Source organism: Myotis davidii, unplaced genomic scaffold, assembly GCF_000327345.1.
Source record: "Myotis davidii unplaced genomic scaffold, ASM32734v1 scaffold304, whole genome shotgun sequence".
NCBI lineage: Eukaryota > Metazoa > Chordata > Mammalia > Chiroptera > Vespertilionidae > Myotis > Myotis davidii.
This window is the reverse complement of record NW_006297661.1, coordinates 269189-292401: the sequence shown is the minus strand read 5'-3', so window position 1 is coordinate 292401 and position 23213 is coordinate 269189. Positions and strand designations below refer to the sequence as shown.

Here is a 23213-nt window from a genome sequence, read left to right as displayed (position 1 = left end):
AGAACCTCCTTTGAGCTCAATTCTCCAGACAATTATACATTAGTCAATGTTTAATATACTCAGTTGAATTGATGCTACACAAGAAATCATGACTCATGGCCAAAAGTAACTTATTTCACAACTACTATACAGAAGTGAGGAGGTAGCTAGAATCAAATAGGGATTCTTAGAGGCTGGGAAATTCTGTTCTGTCTGGCTTTGTAAATAGTTTGTGACAAGGGGTATCTGTGTAAATGGATTTGGTGGTCCCCTGGGGGGTCAATGCTGTTTACTGAGCTGTTTCTTCAGAGTGGTTGAGTTAGAATAGTCTCTAGGGATCTACTGGGGTTTCTCAGCACAGAAACATCGCAGCTACCTGAGAACTCACTGGCAAAAAAAGAAAGGGGAAGAGAAGTACTATGGGCAAGTACATTCAAATACATACACATCCTGCTCCTTCAGATGTTGGTGCTATCAGGGAAATTTCTGGCTAAAATGAACTATAACAGATGCAATTTGTTAATATGCTTTCTGACACTTGCTAACACAACCGGTCACCACTTCCTTAACTCATTTTTTCTTAATCTCTGAAAGGTTTTTACTTATACTGTAGCATCCGATTTCATAAGTATTAAAAGAATAAAAACCTCATGTTTATTGTTTCTTTTATATATTGTCTATCACCACATTATGTAAGCTCAAAATGATATAAAATATTTTTTACTATTAAGTAGTTATAAATTTGATGTGGTAATAGGATTACTACAGTAACCACACATTTTAACCAAAAGATGTTATCTTTTTCTCACTGGTTAAAAATTTTTCTAAATGAGTATTAGTTTCAACGAAATCAGAACAACAGTATCAGTTAGTGGCTCCAAATAACTTCTACCAATTCCTAGAGTTTTATGTGTATACAGATAATGCTTATTTCCTCTACTAAATTATTTCTGGCTATGTTTCCTTTTTGGGGGTGGGAGGTTTTTTCACATATTTGCATTCATGGTTTTCCCCCCAAACATAAAAGAAAAAGACATCAGAAACTTCTGCCGTGTCACAGGAACAGAAGTGTGTGTGTACAAGAGAAAAGTTCAGATTTTCCAACTAGAACACTGGTATGTTTGGATCTGCCAAGCAGAATCAGCGCATGGGCTCTTAAGATGGGCTTCAGCGTTTCAATGCTGGATCTACCACACAGCTGTTCAACTTTTAGCAAATTACTTAACCTCTCACCAACTTCTCTATCAATAAAAAGTACTTAATAATAGCACTACTTCAAAAGATTATGAGAATTAAATTATTTAATCTCTTAAAAAAGTGTCAGCACAGAATTCATATTCAATAAATATTAGCTATTATTATCTGTGAAAATCTGTTTTGCTCAAAGCAAAATATTTACTTATTAAAATATAATAAAAATAAGTAACATATAAGAAAAATTCTTATTAAAAAATAAGAGGACATGGATCTGGAAAATAAAATGCTAACTTATTCAATGAGAGAAACATGACAGAAATACTTAATGTGGTAAACTTGTAATTAATATCTAATGGTTTAATAAAGTTTGTATCAGATTATAAAACAAATTACAGAAATAATAGAACTTCAAATTTTAGAAATCTTGACAAAAGATCCTGAAAGAAAATTCAAACCCATACAAATAAAATTAATAGTATAATTCTGTAAATCCAATCCATTGCAGAAAATAGGAAATGCAAATGGCATGTTCTGTAACATAATTTGAGCACTCACTACACTGGCACATTATATTAGAAATAACAACAATTGTAGTTAGTAGATCACAAGTGATTATCACTCACAGATTCTAATTTGGGAGTCACAGGAAATTTGGTAACTTTTGGATCCTTGGCTTAAAAAATGCAAACTTGCTACTTAGATACCACATATTCTGCATATTCTCTCAGGGTTTTTTTGTGGGTTTTTTTAGTATGTTTTGTTTTGTTTTTGGCTTTACCAGCCATAAGAAGAAGAAGAAAAAGAACTATAACTTTCATTGTAAGTCTGCATCCTCACTGCCCACATTTCAAGTACTGAAAGCTACATGTAGCCATTGGCTACCATGTTGGAGAGCAGAAATACAGTCTTACATAGTTCTAATAAGGGTTGTGGTGTGTGTGTGTGTGTGTGTGTGTGTGTGTGTGTGTGTGTGTAAAGAGAGAGGGGGGGAAGTAAAAAACATGTTGGAGAGGCTGGATGTAGCTGGAAGATACTGAAGATTTTATAAAGGTTTATAAAGCTGGAAAATCATGAAATCTGTCAATATGACATAATTTAACCACTTGGATATGAGGGTTAGACATTCAAAATAAACTACATCCTTTACATTCCTATACATAGTTATATATCTAGATAAACATTTCAAAATGAAGTGGTGATGAGTTATTTCATCTTTATGACATTTCAATGACTTTGCATATCATGTTACAACTTCTCCACTGCTTAGTCATGGAAATTATTGAAATTTTGTTACTTATTTTATTATACGAAAGCTATTTAGAATGGTGAAACTGCACCAAATTTTTTAAAGTTCTTGTTTGTTTCAGTAAGTCTCAAATAGTCATGAATACATCAATATTCATTTTACAGGGTAAAAGGGTAAGAATTCTGTGTAAAAACTAAGTTTTATCATAAGGTTTCAGTTTTTAAATTTTAACATTGTTTCTTATAGAAGGCCATGAACAGAGTATAATAGTATAATCTCCTAAAGCTTAGGCTACATAATTAACTTATGAACATATTACATAAAATAAAGCTTTGTAAAACTTTTATTACCCTATTTAAACCAATATAAATATTATTTAGTCTGAAATGATTGTGAAAACTATCCTCTCTTTATTCTTTTTGTCCTCCAGTGATATGAACTATTTGGCTACTCACTGTATATTCCTAACCTTGCTCAATTTTTCTTATTATAATAATAATTTGTATAAAGCAATTAAAATGTAAATGAACTAGGCAAATCTTAAATTTCTACACCTTCAAGTAAAATAGGTTCCATAATTATATATATTTTGTTTAAGTATGAATACATACAGATTGTCCATATATTCAATTTCTTAGATCATTTATAGAAGGCAACTTTTCAATAACAATCATAAAGAGAAAACAAAGGTTTTCTTTATATGTGCCTTTCATTTTACTTAAGAGTATTTTTAGGTTTGGAAAACAAAATGGAAGAATCACCAGTCAGATACTAAGTGGAAAGCACTGAAACACAATGTTAGTTCTAATGGATGGATGATTGTGTTTGGTCTTTTGAAACTTTGAAGTATAGGTAAGTCTTGATCACACAAATTAATAAATCCTAAAGCTGGAGTTAACAATAACCATTACACCCAAATTCTGCAGCTTAGCCCAGCCAATTTTTCAAAAGGTCAGGTTGTGAACTGGAGAAGATCAGGGAGGTCCACCGCATAGCTTTGTTGCCAGGCATCTCTCGTCTGGATTGTTGCAGGCATTTATTAGTATTCGTCAGCAGACTCAACAGAGCAAACAAGAAATTCAAGCACGAATAATAAAATGAAATGCTGCTATATAACCCTTTGTCATTCAGCAAATATGGGACTTTTTAGCTACATTGTTCCTAAACCTGGGTTACTACTTTAATTTTTCTCCACAGTGCAGTCTGAATGAGTATGCATGTGTGTTAAATGCAGAGCTCCCCTAACAACTGCAGGACTGCCATTTAATCTGTTGGTAGATGGACCATTTCCTGTGGGAACCCTAGCTATGATTTCCAGATCCACCAAATAAATCTCAGATTAAGATTCCAAATGAAACCTGCCTTTGGCAGATAAAAAATGTCAAGATGGATATAAACAGTAAAATTATAAATTATCTAGGTGTTGCATGACAAACCAATGTTCATTTTTTTTGTTGACATGTGCCCAGATATCAAAACTATATGAGACATTCATCAAATGTCACACTTTCACAATATTGGAGGCATCATTAAAACTGTTTGACTAAGGACATCAAAGTGTTTAAGCAGTAGCTCAAAAGTATATTTGTGCAAAGTAGAAGAATAAATTTACATATCAGCAGCAGCTCATAAGGGATGGGTAAATATTCTGTTTATCTCTCATTGTAATTCAGTTACTTTAAACACAAGATTTTGGGAAATCATTATACTCTATATGGCATCATTACATAACTTTCTATGCAAATGATATACATTTTATTCAAATTTACCATTTGTTTCTCCAGGAAAAAAACACACAAAACAAAACAGAAGCATAAAAGGTATAGGCTCCCATTTCATTAATCAACTGCACCTACTATACGAGTGTCATATTAGTCAGTTGCAGGATATAGCATCATCACCTCCTTCCTAGAGTTTCACTTTTTTTAAAAAAAAGAAAAAGCATTAAATACTTGAGACCAAAAAAAAGGCCTGAGATAAATTTGATTTTTTTAAATAATGTGTTTATTTCAAATGACCTCACAGAGGGGCAGAGACTTTTAAAAAAGAAAAAGGTAATAAAGGGGCAATATAGAACATCTTAGAGAGCAAATGAACTATTAAAAATGCAGAGGAAGTCTCTGATGCTGGTCTCTACTAAGTCCTCAGGAGACCAAGGACAGCTTTTTAATGGAAATTTTTGTTTTGTTTTCACTCTTCTTACCTGGACTAATACAGCCTGTTCCAGTCTTAAACTCTATACTGGTTGATTATAAAGTATAGGCAATGAATGTTTCTGAAAGGAAACAATCATATCTCTTGAATAAAAATCATTATTTTTTTTAAATTTTATTTTATTACAAAGGGTATTACATATGTGTCCATTTTTTTCCCCTCCCTAGACAGTCCCCTAGCCTCCCATCATTATTTTTTTAGCTTTAAATTCTTGCAAGCAATTAAGTAAAAGGCTTCAGTGACTCCAAATTTTTCAACATGTTTTTTTTAATAAAGATTCAAAAACCATCTAATCTACTTAAAATATAAATCTATTTAAACTGCAAATTCTTTACATTTATATGGGGAAAGGATAGAGAATACTCTATATACTCCATACTCAAATGTTAGAATTTATACAAGAGCCTAAATCCTTAAGGACTATGTATTTGTTCTATTTCCTATCATATTTCCTCCAAAACATGTGTTGGTTCAAGCAAACTAATGCTGAATAAACCCTACCTATCCCAATTTGTTAGGATTCAATATTAGTCTGAAATTCTTAAACACTAGGGGGAAAATAGAAAAAAAAAAGACATTAATTGAAGAAGAAAATAAGGATATCTTGTTCTTAACTTTTATTATATTTCTATATTAAAAATGCTCAAAATCAATAAATATTACTATGCTTTAGAATACGTCAAATTATCTCAGGAATAGCCAGTGAAATGATTAAGGAGGTGAATTTAGTTTTTAATTTAAAAAATATTAAATTTGCAAAAGCTAACATATTCACTAACTCTACAAGTATAATTTTATCAATATGAACTGATTACTTTTAACCTTTCACCCACTAGCATCCTGAATTTAAAGTACCAACAAGTTTTGACATGTGAAGACTAGAATCACTTAAAAAATAAAAATGAAAGTCAAAATAATATTTTGTAAAATAATTACTTTTTACCATACATCGTCAGCACAGCTTTACCATTTATCAAAAAATTATCAATTTTATCCAAAAGCTATAGATTAGAATACTTCATTTAGACTATGAAATAATCTATGCAACTAATTTCAAAATTTTGTAGTCTGAATTGTTCTTTTTGCTTTTTCGTATTCCCCAAAAGGAAACCAAAGCATGAAAAACAAAACAAAGAAAAATTCCTTCTCAAACTTCTCCAAAATGAATTTTTAAATGTCCTACATGGCAAGTTTTGACTCATGTGCCTGTGCGTGCGCGCGCACGCACCCCCCTCCCCCCCACACACACATACACACACACAATTAGAGTATTTGGTAACTCCCCAAAAGTACTTTATTCAATTATCAAATTTATTTATAACCAAAAGTAGTGAATAAATGCAGTAAATGTAGTCACATCAGTCCTACTCCACAGCCAGTCAGCCTGGACAACTGTGTAAATGGCATTAATTTGGTTTATACACCAATGTACATTGATTCAGATCTGTAAAATCAACAAAATGCCAATGTACTCTCAGGACTTTGTAGTAATCATACTAAAAGTGACAAATATAGTCACTATGAAGAGCACGACAATCATCTTAAATATGATAGACTGAAATTCTAACTTCTAGAAAAATAAAAATTTAATATATTAAGATTTGTATTGTAAATATGTGTTCCAGGAAGTGCTCTGGCATGAAAGAGCTATAACCAGAAATGAATAAAGATGTTAATCAGAATCTAAAACAAAGCATAAACTTTTAAAAATTTCAAGTAGTTTTTCTATTTCAAAAAAATTCATATTTTCATGGCCACAAATAAATTTGAAAGAGCTTGTATAATAAAATTAGAATTGGATTTCTCAAATAAAAGAAATAGTCACAAGTTGTACAAAGAGAAGATCATATAAATATATCAAAATGGGGGAGAAGTGGTCCTATTCAAAAAAAGTTTACCATTTTCATGCTTATTCTCCTTAGTGATTATTATTTTTATAAAATGAAGCACCTAAGCTATAGTAAGAATTCCAAGAGTACAGACTAATCTAATTTAAAACACTCTAAATTGAGTAAAAAGACAAAAGTTCCTATCATCTCACAAACTGTTCCATTATTAAGAATTTATGGGTAGATTCACCAAATGGAGCAAATGTCCCGCTGTAGTGGGGGATGCTGATAGTGGGGAGGTTGTGTGTAAGTAGGGTTAAGGAGTGCCGTGTATAATGGGAGCGCTGTACTTTTTGCTTAATTTTGCTGTGAACCTTAAACTGCTCTACAAATAAAGTCTATTTAAAGAATTGCCAAAATGCATAATTTTGGCATAAATTAACAAATGTGAGTTATTTGTATCAGAAATAAATGAATTTCAAAATACAGTGCAAACAAACTTTATAACCATTTAAAAAACAAAGCTGCCCCATGTAAAATTTTTTTGTTTTCATTCCCCTTTCCTACCAAGGCCAAGAGTAGTAACAGAATCGTTCATATCAAGCTTAAAAATAAAATCACCCAGAATCCCACCTACTTTAACAAACTCATTTAAAGAAGATAATTTTTAAAATAAAATAGTATATCCTCAATAATTTTTTTAAGAGTTCCCTTGGCATTTCCTCTGGAAATAAATCAATCCTTGCTGGCCAGCTGCCAGTAATCCTAAAACCACTCTCAAAAATTCTAGATGGTCATGTATAAGAAGCTACCAGCATTCTATTAAGTTAGGTACTATGGAGATGAATAATAAATTTAATCAGACCTCAGAAATGTCTTTTCTAACCACTCTATGCAATATGAAAAATAAAAAATGCATTCTTAAATTCATACTTGCTAAAAGGAAAAAGCACACTGTATGATGCCAACAGACTGAAGATTTTATCACAACTGGGATTTCAATGCAGACAAAATTAGGTTTACCCTAAGTGAGTATTATTGACTTATATTCTATTTTATCAAATATAAATATACTAAATATAAGCTATACTACTTTGAAAAAAATCAAATTTCTAATAATGGGGTATGAACATCATTTTTGAAGATTCTTATAAAACTAGTAATTTCAAATTGTTATTTATGTTTCCTAACACTTTTAGATTTTTTTATATACCTACTCTCACAACTGAATGGCATACAATGACAACCACCACCATCATTTATTTAGACCCTGTAAAATATGTCAACAATCTTTTTTTTTTTTCCATCTGTAAAAACTATTATCACCACTACACTATTAAAAGAATAACTCTGGCATATGAAATACATATTAAATAAACTCATTTCCTGTTTCAGGTATTGTAGTAGGACTTTCATACACAATCCCTAACTTTCAAAAACAGTCCTAAAGCGATTATCTCCTCTTTCATACAAAAGAAAACTCAGGCTTCAAATAATTATGAAACCTGCACCCAGGTACAGGTAACTAACATAAGAAGTGAAGTATTAACAAAATGGAAACACAGGTATATCTAGCTCCAAACCTGCGTTCTTTCTTCTTAACATTTTAGTGAAATTATCAAATGCATTGGTTCTCCAGTGTAATTTACCTTCTACTTTAAAACAAACAAAAGCAAATTACGTTACTCATTTAAGGAAAATACAGCATTACTTACTAGAAAGCCGATTATTAAATGCAATTCAAGACCTATTATTTAACACAAAATGATTAATTATCCAGATATTTTCAAAACCTTGAATTTAACGATGCTTTTTTCCTACCAACAACTTTGTTGGTAGAAATGGGAGCCCATTCTATGCAACTTGCCATGTCTTTCCCCTCTGCTTTAAAAGAAAATGATTTATTTAAATGATATGAGGTTCTACAATCATATTTTAGTTACAACGATCAAAGACACATCCTAGATGTTTTTCTATAGATGTCTACTTTTATAAAATGCTTGCAAGTCATGCAATAGTTTTAGGTAGAATTCAAGTACAGAACAACAAATGGATAAAAGGTAAAAAGAATATATACTTTGTGAAAAGACAGAAAGATAAATGAACCAATAATAAAAGAGATTGATGGTGGCACACAGGTTCCAAATGCCAAGGAAAAATAAATAGTATTCTGACTAGAAACGAATAAACCACTTATAAGTTATCTTTTGCGAGGTTTTAGTCCTAGTTATTAATTTTGTTTGATAGAAAAACCATAAGAATCATGGCTACAAAAGGAAATAGCTAATTCAATTAAAAAATAAAGAGGACATTTGCTTTTTACCAAAATTCAGCAAAAATTTTTAAAATATTTGCTAACCTCCAATAAACTACATGTAAGGATTCAATTAACATAAGCAGTTCTAGAAATAGTTTTTCATCTCAAATTTTAAATGAGTATGATTTAGAACCATGCTTACTTTTTAAGCTTAATAGAAAGTAGTTTTAAAACAATTCATATTTAAATTGAGATAAAACCTAAGTGAAAAAAACTACTCTGTACATAAATATACATTAAATATAATTTCCTAAAATAATAAAACTGAAAATAATATTGAAGAAACCATAACATTGAAAGGTGTTTGTCTAAAGCTTCCTCAAGCTCTGTGATTCTTACCATCAATTGGTAAGAAATATTTAAAACAGAGCAGAATTAATATTTGAGTAGGCACAGTAATCTTTTTTAATCTTTCTTAGGGAACACTGACCCCTAAAGGTTCTAAACTTAAATATGTTTTACAATATTCTAAATTTAACAGGCACCCAGACCTCATTTTTACCTATATTAGTGTAGGAATGTATAGATATGACATACACACTTATTCATAAATAATATGCAACCTATTTCCAATGGACTTCTGTGTATTATAAAACAACTAAATTATGTTTCTGCTAATTTAATAAAAAAACTACCAAAATTTAATATGAAAATATCCAGAAATTTTTTATACTTTTCCAATTAACTACTCATAGGAGATTTTGACCCCATGTCTTTTTTCTTATACAGTTAAGTAACTAATAAGTAAATGCTAAAAAGAGTTAACCAATGACATAACAAATCATTCTTTCTGAAGGCTGACTTTACATACATACTTTGATTATGACCTTTTTTGTGTGTGGGCTTTTTTCTTAAAAAGCAGGAAAAAAACGAATCCTGAAAAAAAAGTTTTTGTGAAAGGGTAAAACATCAATTACTTCTTAAGAAGCCAGAAGATGTCACTAATGCTCACTGGGCAACACCCATTTATTCCCTCACATATCGCTTCCATCTGCTGAAAATTTCTTTCATTTGGGTTTGATTTTTTACCTACTTAAAGAAACCTGGGCACCTTTTGTAGATGTCATCACCCCTTCCATCAACCAACCTTAGCTTTACATTTTCCAAACTACCTATAATGACAAAGAAAAATGTAAATAGTTATATCTATTAATATTAGATATTTCATCCTTTCTTTGACTTAAATATTCAGCAATGTTTTTACAATAAAGCTAGGACTAGAATAACCACTTTAGCACTCCTCATAATGAATCTGTAAAATGATACAAAAGTAAATCGGCATAATTCAAGTTGTTAATTAGCTCAATTTAAAAAAATAAGTAAAATAACATTAAATGAAGTAACTATTTATGAGAGTACACTATGAACATTGTGTAAGAAAGTTCTGAAGTAATCTATGCTTTATGATAAATCCCATGAACCGTGATGTCAAAGAAATGACTATGTAGACTTCACTGGTTTAAATATATAAGTTATCACTAAATTCAAAAGATATTATATTTACCTGTTTAATTTTATTTCTTTTTTAAAAATATATTTTATTGATTTTTTACAGAGAGGAAGAGAGAGTTAGAAACATCCATGAGAGAGAAACATCAATCAGCTGCCTCCTGCACACCCCCTACTGGGGATGTGCCCACAACCAAGGTACATGCCCTTGACTGGAATCGAACCTGGAACCTTTCAGTCCGCAGGCCAACGCTCTATCTATTGAGCCAAACCGGTTAGGGCTAATTTTATTTCTTAATAATGTTTCATTAATAGGCCCTTTATAAAATATGTAATTGTCTAATTCCTATTTCCAATGTCAAAAGTATGCCTATAAAAATGCAAATTTTCTTAATACTGTTTTAGTCACAACTATTGTAGTCTGTTTCCTGCAAACTATGCAGCCATGTCTTTAGCCCTAAAACCTTCCTTTTCATGAGCATCCAAGAACTTCAGCAGCTCCATTACTCTGCATCTTTCCTGCTTGTTCCATATTTATTATTATTGATTTCAGAGAGGAAGGGAATGGGATAGAGAGATAGAAACATCAATGATGAGAGAGAATAACTGATTGTCTGTCTCCTGCACACCCACACTGGGGATCAAGCCTGCAACCTGGGCATGTGCTCTGGTTCATAGGTCGACACAACCACTGAGCCACTCTGGCCATTCCACGTTTATGAGAGGAATTTCCTCCATAGCTTCCAGCTCTTTAGATATATTAAAAATAATTCCTTTGGCTTAAAGATTTGTTTGTCTATAATTTACACAACACACTTTTCACAGTAATGTGACCTCTGAATAGGAAACATAAGTAACAGGGGCATCATGATTTACTTCCTCTTTTCTTATTTTGTACATAAATCAAGTAAAAGTGCTTTGAGCTCTTCAAAATAAGGCTGTTTGTTTGTTTATTTGCATAAATGGACAAAAACAGCTATAAAACATTAGTTTCCAGGTTCAGACCTATGTATCCTTAACACAAACTTACATAAAAAGAATAGATCAAAACTGTCACAAAGTTCATACACTAAAACATTTAAACTTTATATTGAAAACCTTTACCTACCTTATTTCATATTACTTTATACACAATTCACTTACCTGGATTCTAAACTCCTAACAAGCAGCCTAAAATCACAAATAAGAGAAAAGTTGCTAATGGTAGGCAGAAACAACAGGAAAATTTATAACAGTATGTAAGTCAAAAACAAATGCAGAAATCAGAAAAAAAGGTATACTCAGAAAGCACAGACCATTCTAGTCCTGAAAATAATTGTGTAGCTATTAACTTATTTAGAAAAATGATGATAGAACAATCACCCCAAAAGGCCTTTAACCTCCTGAAAGAGGTAACAGTTGATACCTGGTGAAAAGGAGCCCTGTGGGGAAGGGGAATCCAAAAAGAGAGAGAGATGTATAATGTGCTGGTAATAATCCTATTTACAAAATTTTTAGAGGAAATAAAAATGATGGACATAATATTTAAGCTTTCAACTATATGTGATACTATAGTCATAATGGTCCATTTCCCAAGAATTCCAGATTTGCAACATTTTACTGTAAGAGACTTCAATTAAAAACCTAACATTTTTAAAAACCTCTCTCTTAATGGCTCTATTTTGCTCTATTGATAGTCAGATGTGCCTTTCTCTCTCTCTCTCTCTCTCTCTCTCTCTCTCTCTCTCTCTCTCTCTACCAGGCCATCTCTCAGTATGTCTTTCAAATTGTGTTTTGTCCTGACTGTTCTGTCCCTCTGCCTGTACATATGTGTGTATCTTTCTCTCTCTCCTCTCTATTGCTGTCTTGGAGTGTCTTTCTCTATCTCCATCTGCACATCTCTGTTGCTCTGACTCTCTCTGGCCCCCTCTGATACCATCTCTCTGTGGGTGTGTCTGTGTGTATGCCTATGCCTGCCTCTCTCTCTCTCTCTCTCTCTCTCTCTCTTTCTCTCTCTCATTGTGTTTCTCTTACTTTGATTGCTCTGAGTACAGGTGTGCCTATGTCTTCGTATGTATATCTCCACCGTGTCTTTCTCTGTGTCTCGCTACCTGAGTGTAGGATCTCCCTTACGGTTATGCATCTCTTTCTGCTTGTGTTTCTTTTTTTGAGTGTCCCTCTCTTTATGCATCTCTCTCCCAGTTATTCTCTCAGTCTTCATGACTTTGTGTCTATGTGTTTCTTTCTCTCCCTGTGTGTCAGGCCTCCTCTTTTTCTCTCAGTAGCGCTTCCTCTGTGTGTGTCTCTTTCACTGCATGTGCCTGTCTTCGTGTGTCATTCTTTGTGTCCCTTTTGCAGTGTGTGGGTCTCTTTATGAATGCCTCCTCCTTTGTGTGTGTGGGTGCATGTGTGTGTGTGTGCTTGTCTGCCTCTGTCTAATTGGTTAAAACAAACACACTTCATTCAGTGCCTTGAACTAGCACAACACCTGGGGTTTGGTATTAATACCTTAAAAGTCCTTACCTTTTGACCAGTCCTCCATTTGTACTTCTGTTCTTGTTTGCTCTGGCAATGTCTCTGGTTTTTGCTCCAGGATTTGAAGCTAAAATAAAGCCACCTCTAGATAAATAAACTTAAAACAATACATCAGAACACACCTAAGCCTTACCTTTGTTTAACAGAGAATTTACAGGATAAATGATTTTCTAAAACATTTATAATGGGACAATTTACTGTGCATTCAACAGATGAAATTAAATTGTTTTTCTCAGAAACAGGTTCTTTCCTTTACATTTTTATTTTAGTAAATACAGTTCAGGTTAAGCTTCTAGATATGATTGCTCCTTTGTTAGAGAATCATTTAATTTATTTAGTCTTCTCCAACTATAAATTCAACTATTTAACAAGAATAAAATTTCTGGACTATTTGTCATAAACTTTATTCCAAAAATTTCAAATTTATTTATTTCAATTTACAATGCATATTTTCATATAAATATGTTATACTTGTAAAAGTCATTTAAAAACACTTTTCCAATTAAAAAAACCATAAAGACTATCATTAATTTGTGGAATTATTCATATTTTTCTCTTAAACTTGATTTCATAATAAACATGACAAAAGCTCTGCAAGTTTTTTGTGTGCATGCTGTTAAGGAGAATAAAATTAGATTTACCTCACAGCTAGAACTCTGCATTCTTTAAAAAGTCCTCAAATAAAGCTGAAGTAAGCTTCTCTTTTTCCAATTTTCTCTAAATATGTTGATCTGGAGTTGGCAATCTTTTTCTAAGTTTCTCATTTACTTTTGGATTAGCTGAAAATATAGGAAGTTATTAATATCAAAGAAATATGTTCTAGTCAATGAAGCCATTTCCCGACATATTGCCCAAAAAGGTTAATAATAATTGCAGTCTTTTAATAAGAGATTCATATAGCAAGACATGTAGAAAATACAGTCTTTAATAACCTCTGGAGTATTTTAAAACATGTCTTACAGGCCTTAATGTGCTTAGTAATATACTATTTAAAGCCATAATTTTATCCCTCTGTAATATACAGTCACTCTTCCTCATCATTTGCCCAGCTAATGAATGCCAGCAATTAGTAAAATGTAATCCCATTGCACAATCATTTTAATGCTTTTAACACTCAGAAAAGTAAACACCAAATTAATACTGCTCAAGCCATATCAGATCCTAGTTGGAAGCAAGCAATTATAGTTCAGCTCCTCAGGTGTAATTAAATGATTGGAATGATTTAGTTCCATAAATGCAAGTTAATTCATAAGCAAGCAACAAATATACTGGGAGTAATTACAAGAAACATTGACAGTCTAAGCAGGGCTAATTCTTTCGTGAGGCTGACACAGTAAAATGCTGCCCTCTGCTGGGCATATAAATGAATACGTCAGATCTAAAAACAAAACCACCCCGCACCCAAAACCTAACTTTTAAAAAGACTAGAAAAAAATCATAATAGCCAATATAGCAATTTTATTTTACTCCTTATACAAAAATTTTAATGTATGCATTATATTGTGATAATTTCTACACACCCTGGTAATTAATGCTTTTTCCAATCAAACTCTGAATGTGAGTTCCAAGACATACCAGGCTACACCTACATGTCTAGTGAAACAATCATTCACTATAACTTTGACAGACTGCAAGTGAAACTTCTAGAGCCTATCTGGACTGCCAGGCCAATGACTATATTGTCTTATAGGTGAACCCTAAGTGGACTGTTACAGGAAATAACTAAACTACGCTTTTATAAATACTAAAATTCATACACAAAAATCTCTGGAAAGTATTAAACAAAATACTCGTTATTGTGACTATACATAATGGTCTAAAATTAATTGTTTTTAATGAACTTAAATAATAAACATAAAAACTATAACACTGGCATAATGTCATTATAAGCATATTAAAAAACATAAAGAATAACAGGTAGTATAAAAAATAAAATGCATCTTAGTTTTACTTAAGCCATGCCTAACTTTTTACTTTCTTAGGCTAAAATACAGAACAAATTTACTTGTACACTACTCAGATGGTTCTTAACTAAACTTCATGAAGTTTGTTTATTATACATTTAAGTTATGCAATAATCATCAATAAGTCTGTGTTAACACATGTATTTGAAGCACTAAACCCAATCAGAATCATCCTAAGACTTTCTGCAAAATTGAACACATTCTCAAATATTACCAGTAACACAGCAAATGTTTAAATCTCCAATAAATGTAAGTGATACTTGCAGAGAATGATGTTTCAACACCACCAATATTTTGGGGGAGGACAAGAGCATTATCACCCTTCTAATATGCTTTCAAATGCACTATAATAACCATATTGTAAGTCATAGCCTATGCAAACTATACAAATAAAAATAAATCAAAATATTAAAAAGTCCTACCACTAAGTTTAAAATGTACAGCACATTTGCTTTGCCCTTGATGTCACAGTCTTATTTTTCAATTCATATCCTGTACACTGTAAGTTAATTGCTTTTGGAAAGTACTTATTATTCATGTAAAAATTAATGTGCCAATATATTTAAATCCTCTTAAATGACCATTCGTGCATCTGTCTTCTTTAAGTACCAATGAAATCTGTCAAAAGACATCAATGTAAAATTATCATAAAGAAAGTTCTAATAGAGATTTTTTTGTGCTAACACAAGATTTTCATATTCACCAACTTTACTTCAATTCCATTAATTTTTTAAGATACTTTTAATAAATTCACCAAGTAAAATTTTTAGGCCCCATAGTCTGTCATTTGTGTTCCAGCTGACATTATGAATATTAATAACAGTGTTATCCTGATTAAATAGGCTTCATATGAAATCCTTGTGAATCCTATAGCTCAGACATCTCATTTTTCCAACTCTTTATGAATTTGGATTCTGACATTAAACTGGAAAAATCTTAAAACACATTATGCAAACCGTACATTTGCATAATGTCAAGCAAAAATTAGATGTTCTAATGAAGCAAGTTAATTACAACTTATGTATCTACATACTATAATAGGAACAAAAGATTTTTGTAAATATGCAACATATTTTACACTTCTATTCATTTCAGGACAAAGGATTAAGACTAATAAAATACTAATTTGTTTTCTTAAACTCACCTTAAAGATTTTATATCAATAACTTGTTTCGATCAAAAATTACATATTCACATTAAAACTAGTGGGATGATTTTATACTAGAGATCAGGTAAATTAGGCTTCTTAATCGAAACGCTACTTATTAAAACACAGACGAAATATGTTAATTACTTTACCACTATTAATGTATACCAGGTTCAAATAGCAAAATAAAACTGATTTCCAACTAAAGTTTATTTGTAAGTTGTGCTGAAAAAAATTACCCATAGTAAAAAAAAAAGAAAATCTTTAATCAATACACAGAACATGCTATATCATTAGTATCTGTTAAATTAAAATCTTCTCCATCACAGATTTCTAACCTCATTCCAAATTGTTTTTAATTATCAAAGGAAAAGTGAGTCTTGTTATGTAGAAGAAAAAATACTACTTAAGGAAGCCACATACTCCCTTCTTTCTATAGGTACGTGGGAATCTGAATATACCTGCCAAAATTTCATAACTTCACCTTACCAAAAAATGTAGATTGCAAATTTTTAAACAAGCCTTTCAATGCAAACGTGACTTGTCTCTCCTAGCTTACTCAGCAGTAAAACACCAGTGAAACAAATTTTGTTCTTTAACCAGTCTAAAATTTCTAATCTGCCTAAAAAATTTTAGGTGATTCTGACATTTATCTTATAAAATTAAATGCCTTTTTGATATCAAGGCTTTGAGAAAAGGGATTTCATTCCCCAATGTAACAACACCCAGGATTTTTTAAAACTTATTTTAAATATGAGTTGCCAGTCCTACTTTCCTCCACAAAAGCCATATTATAGCAAAAAGTTTTGGCTGACTCTGGTTAATGACATTTTTTTTCTAATGCCTCTTTTTTAAATCATAAATTGTGTAAACTGAATCCAATAGTGCCGAATTAGGAATCACTTATAATACGGCCTCATATATAACTAAACAACAACAACAACAAAAAAAAACAAATTTTGTTTTCCTAGATTGAGAAATGTTGATCATTTATGCATTGAAATGATTTCATTAATAGGCCAAAGGAGAGCCAAATATTTTATCACATAACTCAGCATGTACAACATATAAATATGCTCTATTGCTGGATCCCCATCTTCATGGACAAAAGTCTCTGAAACAATCACAGTTCCTGGTACATCTCTCTCCAACAGAGTTTCACTCACTGTGCCTCACATCCCAGCCCACTCCCTCCCTACCAAGCTCCAGACAACCCAAGCTCCTCAGAGCCAGGGAAAGCAAGAAGAGGTTCAGGGAGAAAGAATATGAATGAAAGTGGCCCCACACCTCAGCTCTCAAAATTTAAAACAGCATATACTATCTGACCCGTCACTTCCACCCCTAGCAGTATTTAGAAAAATAGTTAAAATCTTTAACATGTAAAGATATTCATTAAAGCAGTATTTACATGAGAGAAACTACTCATGCTCTAGTCACACTGTACTTTTTTCCGTTCACTGAACTCGCCAAGGTTTTTCTTGTCTCCGAACGTTTATATTTACTATATCCCCTTTGCCCAGAATCCTCTTTTCTATATTTTTAAACCACTTTTCTCATTTTAGGTCCTGCTCAAAAGTCAACTCTTCGAAAAGGTTTTGCCCAGTTACCCTATTAAATAAAGTAGAAATATAACATTATCTATGCTATTGCCTTCAGGGAACTAATCTGTTTGGGGTTTATTTCATTGTTTTTGATAGTACTCAGTATGTGCGTGCTGGGCAGACAGGTAGATGGACAGATGGACAGATAACTAGCAGAAAAACAGACCTAAGATAAATAAATGTTTATCAATAGAATACTGGTAGCCCTTGCCAGGTGGCTCAGTTGGTTGGAGTGTTGTCCCATGCACCAAGGCATTGAGGGTTCGATGCCGGGTCTGGGCACATATGGGAGGCAACAGATCAATGTTTCTCTCTCACACTGATGTTTCTCTCTCTCTCAAATTAATAAAAAGATACCTTTGGGTGAGGATGAAAAGAAAAACTGGTAAAATAAGTAAGAAAGGCAAGAAATATGCACTATGTGTGGAAGATTCTTTCTTCAAGTATTTGTTAAGTACCAATATACTAGTATTACGTGTCAGGAACTATTCTAAGAGTTAGATATAAAATGGTGAATAAGACAAATGAATTTCCTGCCCAAAATATGTCTTGAGCCAAAACAATACAGGCACGGAACATGTGTAAATTAAAAACGGGGAAAAGTAAAATTATATTCACAGGTGCATACATGATTGAACAGTATTTTTATCGAGAAAAATACATAGGGAACTATCAGTGGAAACTATGAAGAAACAGCCTAAGAGATGAGGGGGAGAGAGTGAGAGAATGAAGAAAAGCAATATTTCTACTTCATTTTATATCTAGCTGTAGAATTTCACTGTTTTTACCATGTGCAGTAATTTTTAATAATTAAATATTTATTAATAACTTTGGAACTGAACAGGAAACTTGAAGGAAGCCACATTACATCTGAGAGATCCAAAATGAACAAAAGGAAGTAATCTATGATTCCCTTGAAACTCTGAAAAAAATTATTATTGCCTAATTAACCTTTATAGTTATACTTTGTATGGTTGTTTTCTTGCTTGCTTGCTTTAAGTACAGTGAAAAGTTCAAATCTAACTAATAAGTGGCAAGAATATTCAGAATAAAAAAGTTAAAAGTGAGTTTCTGAGAATTAAGCAAATAGTTCTTAAGACAATCACATTTCTTGTTCAATTAGGAGTTATTTACAATAGTCTTGGTGCTTAGGATTTTGAAGTTTAAATATTTATAATAAAGTAAGTTGTTTTACATTATAACACTATTGTATGTTTGTCACAGATAGTTCCCCTGTGTTATATGCTTTAGTAATCAAGAAATTATTTTAAAAAATGAATTCCTTCCCATCAAATTAAGACAAAATAAATATTTGGTATTTAAAATACATGTCTTTTACACTTTCAAAACTTCAAGGGCCAAACAATATACCACTTGAAATACTGCAATAGTTTCAATGCCAGTTACAAACAACACTTTGAGAATGAAGATGGACTATTGATATATTAAATTTTAAAAAGTAAAATATTAAAACTAGTATTATTTTAAGAGATACAGGATTAATAGATACAGGATATTCTAAAATGTCCAACAACATGTTGCCCTAGGCAAAACTAAACTAAATCACTTAATCTAGCACAGACTCAAATATAAAGAAAAAGTCAGGTTATGGAATACTCTGACTCTCTGTAGGGAATAAACAGCCTGTTTTCTTAGATTCCTGTGGGTGCCAAGTTCTGATGCAATGACACTTTCACACAAAGGCTTTCATTTCCATACATCCAACTGAAGTTCTTGGCAAATTAAAAGTAAAAAAGTATTAGAGCAAGTTAAATTGATATATAATGATGCCTGATATGAGCAACCATTTGAAACAATCAGACAACAGCTATTAGAAAATGTCCTTCTCAAATAAAGTAAAAATAATCATACATGGTCTTAATTCATACATCATAATGCATAATAACAAATTTTTATCAAAAGGCATATATATATATATATGAGCCCGGCTGGTTGGCTCAGATGATGAGTGTTGACCTATGCACCAGAGTTCACAGTTCGATTCCCAGTCAGGGCACATGCCTAGATTGCCGACTTGATCCCCAGTAGCGGGAGGCAGCCAATCAATGATTTCCTCTCATCACTGATGTTTCTATTTCTCTCTCCCTCTCTCTTCCTCTCTGAAATCAATAAAAATATTTTTTAAGGAAAAAAAGGATATATATGAGAATCAATATGCTCTAATAACCAGTTATATTTCTCATTTTGAACACCTGATAGCAATTCATACATTACATAATTAATGCAATGTTTACATAATTTGCTAAAATTACAATATCTAATCATTCCTAGTGGACAGTGCTGCCTGCCAACTATGCACTGTACTTTTTAAAATATAATGTTAAAAAACAACTTTTTATAAAAATATAATTATTAAAACCAAAATCTTTGAGAGTGAAATAAATGTTAGGTTTAAAACTCTAAATTCTTATTCAATATAAAGGAAGTCAAGTCTTCAGTCTTAGTTATTTGAGGAACTACAACAGCTTGTAATTTCTTAAGAATCATTCTTCATAAAAGTTTTCATTAATGGAAAGCATTTAATAATAGTATGGCCCTAAAGTAGATGTTTGATAATTAAGGTAGACTAAAAGTACAATATAGATGCCATCTTGAAGAACAGGACTGCTTGCACCTAGGATCCTAGCCTCCCCACCACCCAATCTGGTCTCAGATGCAAGCCGCAAGCCGGGAACCTACAACCACCGGGGACAAAGACCTGCAGACCCACGGACACCAAGACTCCCGACATCCCGGACGCAGATTACTGTGAGTCACGGAGCCCATCCTCCTCCCTGCTGGCCCACTGCAGTGGCATAGGACCTGCCAGACCAGACCAGATCCACGCAAGCAGGCTTCCTGCCGACACAGGAAGGCTGTGTGACTTAACTTTGACTCTGGGCATGCGGACACTGGGAGTCTGTTTCCTGCAGCACAAGAGTGGGCCTCCCTCCGACACACAGCGGCTGTGCAACCCACACCCCCAAGTAGACGGGGGACCCTGATTCTCTGCATGAGAGGCAGCAATGAGCACCAGTGACGTGACTCTCAGCGCGCACACGTGGGGACTCAGTTTCTCATCGTGCATGCACGGGATCCCTGATTCTTAGTGCATACACAGTGAGCGCCTGTGACTCCAATTCTCGGCACATGCACACACAGGGACTCTGATTCATGGTGCGAGGCTGCTCCAAGTGACAGAGACTCTGATACAAGATTCTCGGCATGTGCACATGAGGTCTCTGAATCCAGGCATGCACTAGAGGACCCTGATTTTGGCGTAAGGCCGCAGGGACTTTTTCTCACCATGGCGCATATGGGGTCCCTGATTCTAGGTGTGCAAATGAGGCCACACTGAGCACTGGTGACTGATTCTCGGTGTGCCTGGCTCCCACCGACCCATGGCAGCCACACGTCTTAGTGTCGGAGCTTTTCAGTGACACTTCGGTGGCACGACACTTCCACTGCACATGGCTCAGGCCCCCACAACTTGGCGTTTCGACCTTATGGTGATAGTTAGAATGGGAAGACAACAAAATAATCCCCAGAGGAAAGAAAAAGGATTTGCCAAGAAAGGAAATAAGTGAAACTGTGACATGCTATATGACAGGAAAAGAATTCAAAGTAATGATCATACAGTTCATAAACTGGATGGATGAGAAAATCAACAATCTATGCAAAAATCAGGAAGAAGTCAAAAGTGATATCGCTATGATTAAAAATGCTATGGAAGGTTTCAACAGTAGACTAGAAGAAGCGGAGGACCGAATTAGTGAGTTAGAAGATAAGGTAGAGAAACAAGCCCAATCTGAACACCAACTGGAGAAAAAAAATTAAAAAAGAGGAGAGCCTAAGGGAACTTTGGGACAACACAAATGAAGTAACATACGTATAATAGGGGTGCCAGAAGGACAAGAAGAGCAGCAAGGATTAGAGGATCTATTTGAAAAAATAATGACAGCAAAATTCCCTGATATGGGGAAGAAAAAAGTCACACAAGTACAGAGAGTCCCAAGCAAGATGAATCCCAAAAGACCCACACCAAGACACATCATAATTACAATGGCAAATGTTAACAACAAAGAGAGAATATTAAGGGCTGCAAGAGAGAGACAGAGTTACCTACAAAGGATCTCCCATCACATTATCAAATGATTTCTCAACAGAAACACACCAAGTTAGAAGGGAATGGAAGGAGGTATACAAAGTGTTCAAAGCAAAGGATTGAATCCAAGAATACTCTATCCAGCAAGACTATCAATCAAAATTGAAGGCGAAATCAGGAGATTAGCAGACAAAAAATGCTAAGGGAGTTTATCACTACCAAGCCAGCAATGCAAGAAATGCTAACGGGAATGCTGTAAAAAGAATAAATAGAAAGGTAGGAAGGAACACAGGCATAAAGTACAGAAATGGCCAAGTAAGGCCACTTCATAATTCTAAAGGGATTGATACAACAAGAGGATATAACTCTGGTAAACATATATGCACCCAATGCAGGAGCACACAAATACCTAAAAAATCTTCTGGAAGATATCAGGGGAGAGACTGACAACAATACAATCATAGTAGGAGACTTTAATACCCCGTTAACATCACTGGATAAGTCCTCCAGACAAAAAATTAGCAAAGCAATATTAATCCTAAACAACTCATTAGATCAAATGGACTTAATCAACATCCTTAGAACATTCCACCCAAAACTACAGAATATACATTCTTCTCAAGTGCACTTGTGACATTTTCAAAGATAGACCACAGGCAAAGTCTCTCCAAATTCAAGAAGATTGAAATCGTATCAAGCATCTTCTCAGTTCATAATGGCATAAAATTAGAAATCAACTACAATAAAAAAAAAAATCACAAAAATTCAAACACTTGGAGGCTGAATAGCATACTATTAAACAGTGAGTGGATTACCAAAAAGATCAAATAAGAAATAAAAAACATCCTGGAAACAAGCGACAATGAAAACACAACAATCCCAAATCTTTGGGACAGTGAAATATTTGGAAACAGCCTAAATGACCACAGCAGATGAGTGGATTAGAAAACTGTGGTACATCTACACAATGGAATACTACACTGCTGTAAAAAAGTAGGAAGTCTTACCATTTGCAACAGCATGGATGGAACTGGGGAGCATTTTGCTAAGTGAAATAAGCCAGTCAGTGAAAGAAAATACCACATGATCTCCCTCATTTGTGGAATACAAAGAACATTAAAACTGATGAACAAAAATAGATACAGAGGCAAAGAAGCATTGAACAGAAACAAAAAGGCTGGGGGAGGTTTGGGGGGGAGGTAAGAGATCAACTGAAGGACTTGTATGCATGCATATAAGCATAACCAATGGACACAAGACACTGGGGTGCAAGGAGAAAGGGCATGTGCCCGGGGGTAGAGGAGGCCAGGGAAAGGTCAATGGGGGGAAAAGGAGACATATGTATTATTATTTGTAGTACTTTAAACAATAAAGTAAAAACAAAATAAAATAAAAGTACAATATAAAGGAAAGATATTTGAAGCATCTACACTAATACAAGAAAAAGATGCTAATTGACCGTACCTTCGCTACACCCAAACCACACCCAAGCCACACCCACCAGCCAATCAGAGCGACTATATGCAAATTAACCCAACCAAGATGGCAGACAGCAGCCATGGACCTGAAGCAAGCAGGAGGCTTGGTTGCCCTGGCGATGGAGGAAACCAAGCTTCCTGCCTGCCCTAGCCAACTGTGGCCTCCACAAACA

General features: G+C 33.5%; 1 protein-coding gene across 5 annotated transcripts in view; it reads right to left on the bottom strand.

The window, feature by feature from the left end:
- Window positions 1-23213, bottom strand: part of MIPOL1 (mirror-image polydactyly 1) — a 340601-nt gene that overhangs the window by 270467 nt on the left and 46921 nt on the right. For 4 of the 5 annotated variants that reach the window (XM_015570205.1, XM_006773314.2, XM_015570206.1 and 1 more), the window contains 2 exons: window positions 13387-13524; window positions 12734-12812 (listed from right to left, as the gene is read on the bottom strand). In XM_015570205.1, coding sequence (XP_015425691.1) covers window positions 12734-12812; window positions 13387-13407 — 100 coding nt within the window. In that variant the 5' untranslated portion in view covers window positions 13408-13524. Of the gene's footprint in view, window positions 1-12733; window positions 12813-13386; window positions 13525-23213 lie in introns of those variants that run through there. The other variant, XM_015570208.1, reaches the window with a different exon arrangement.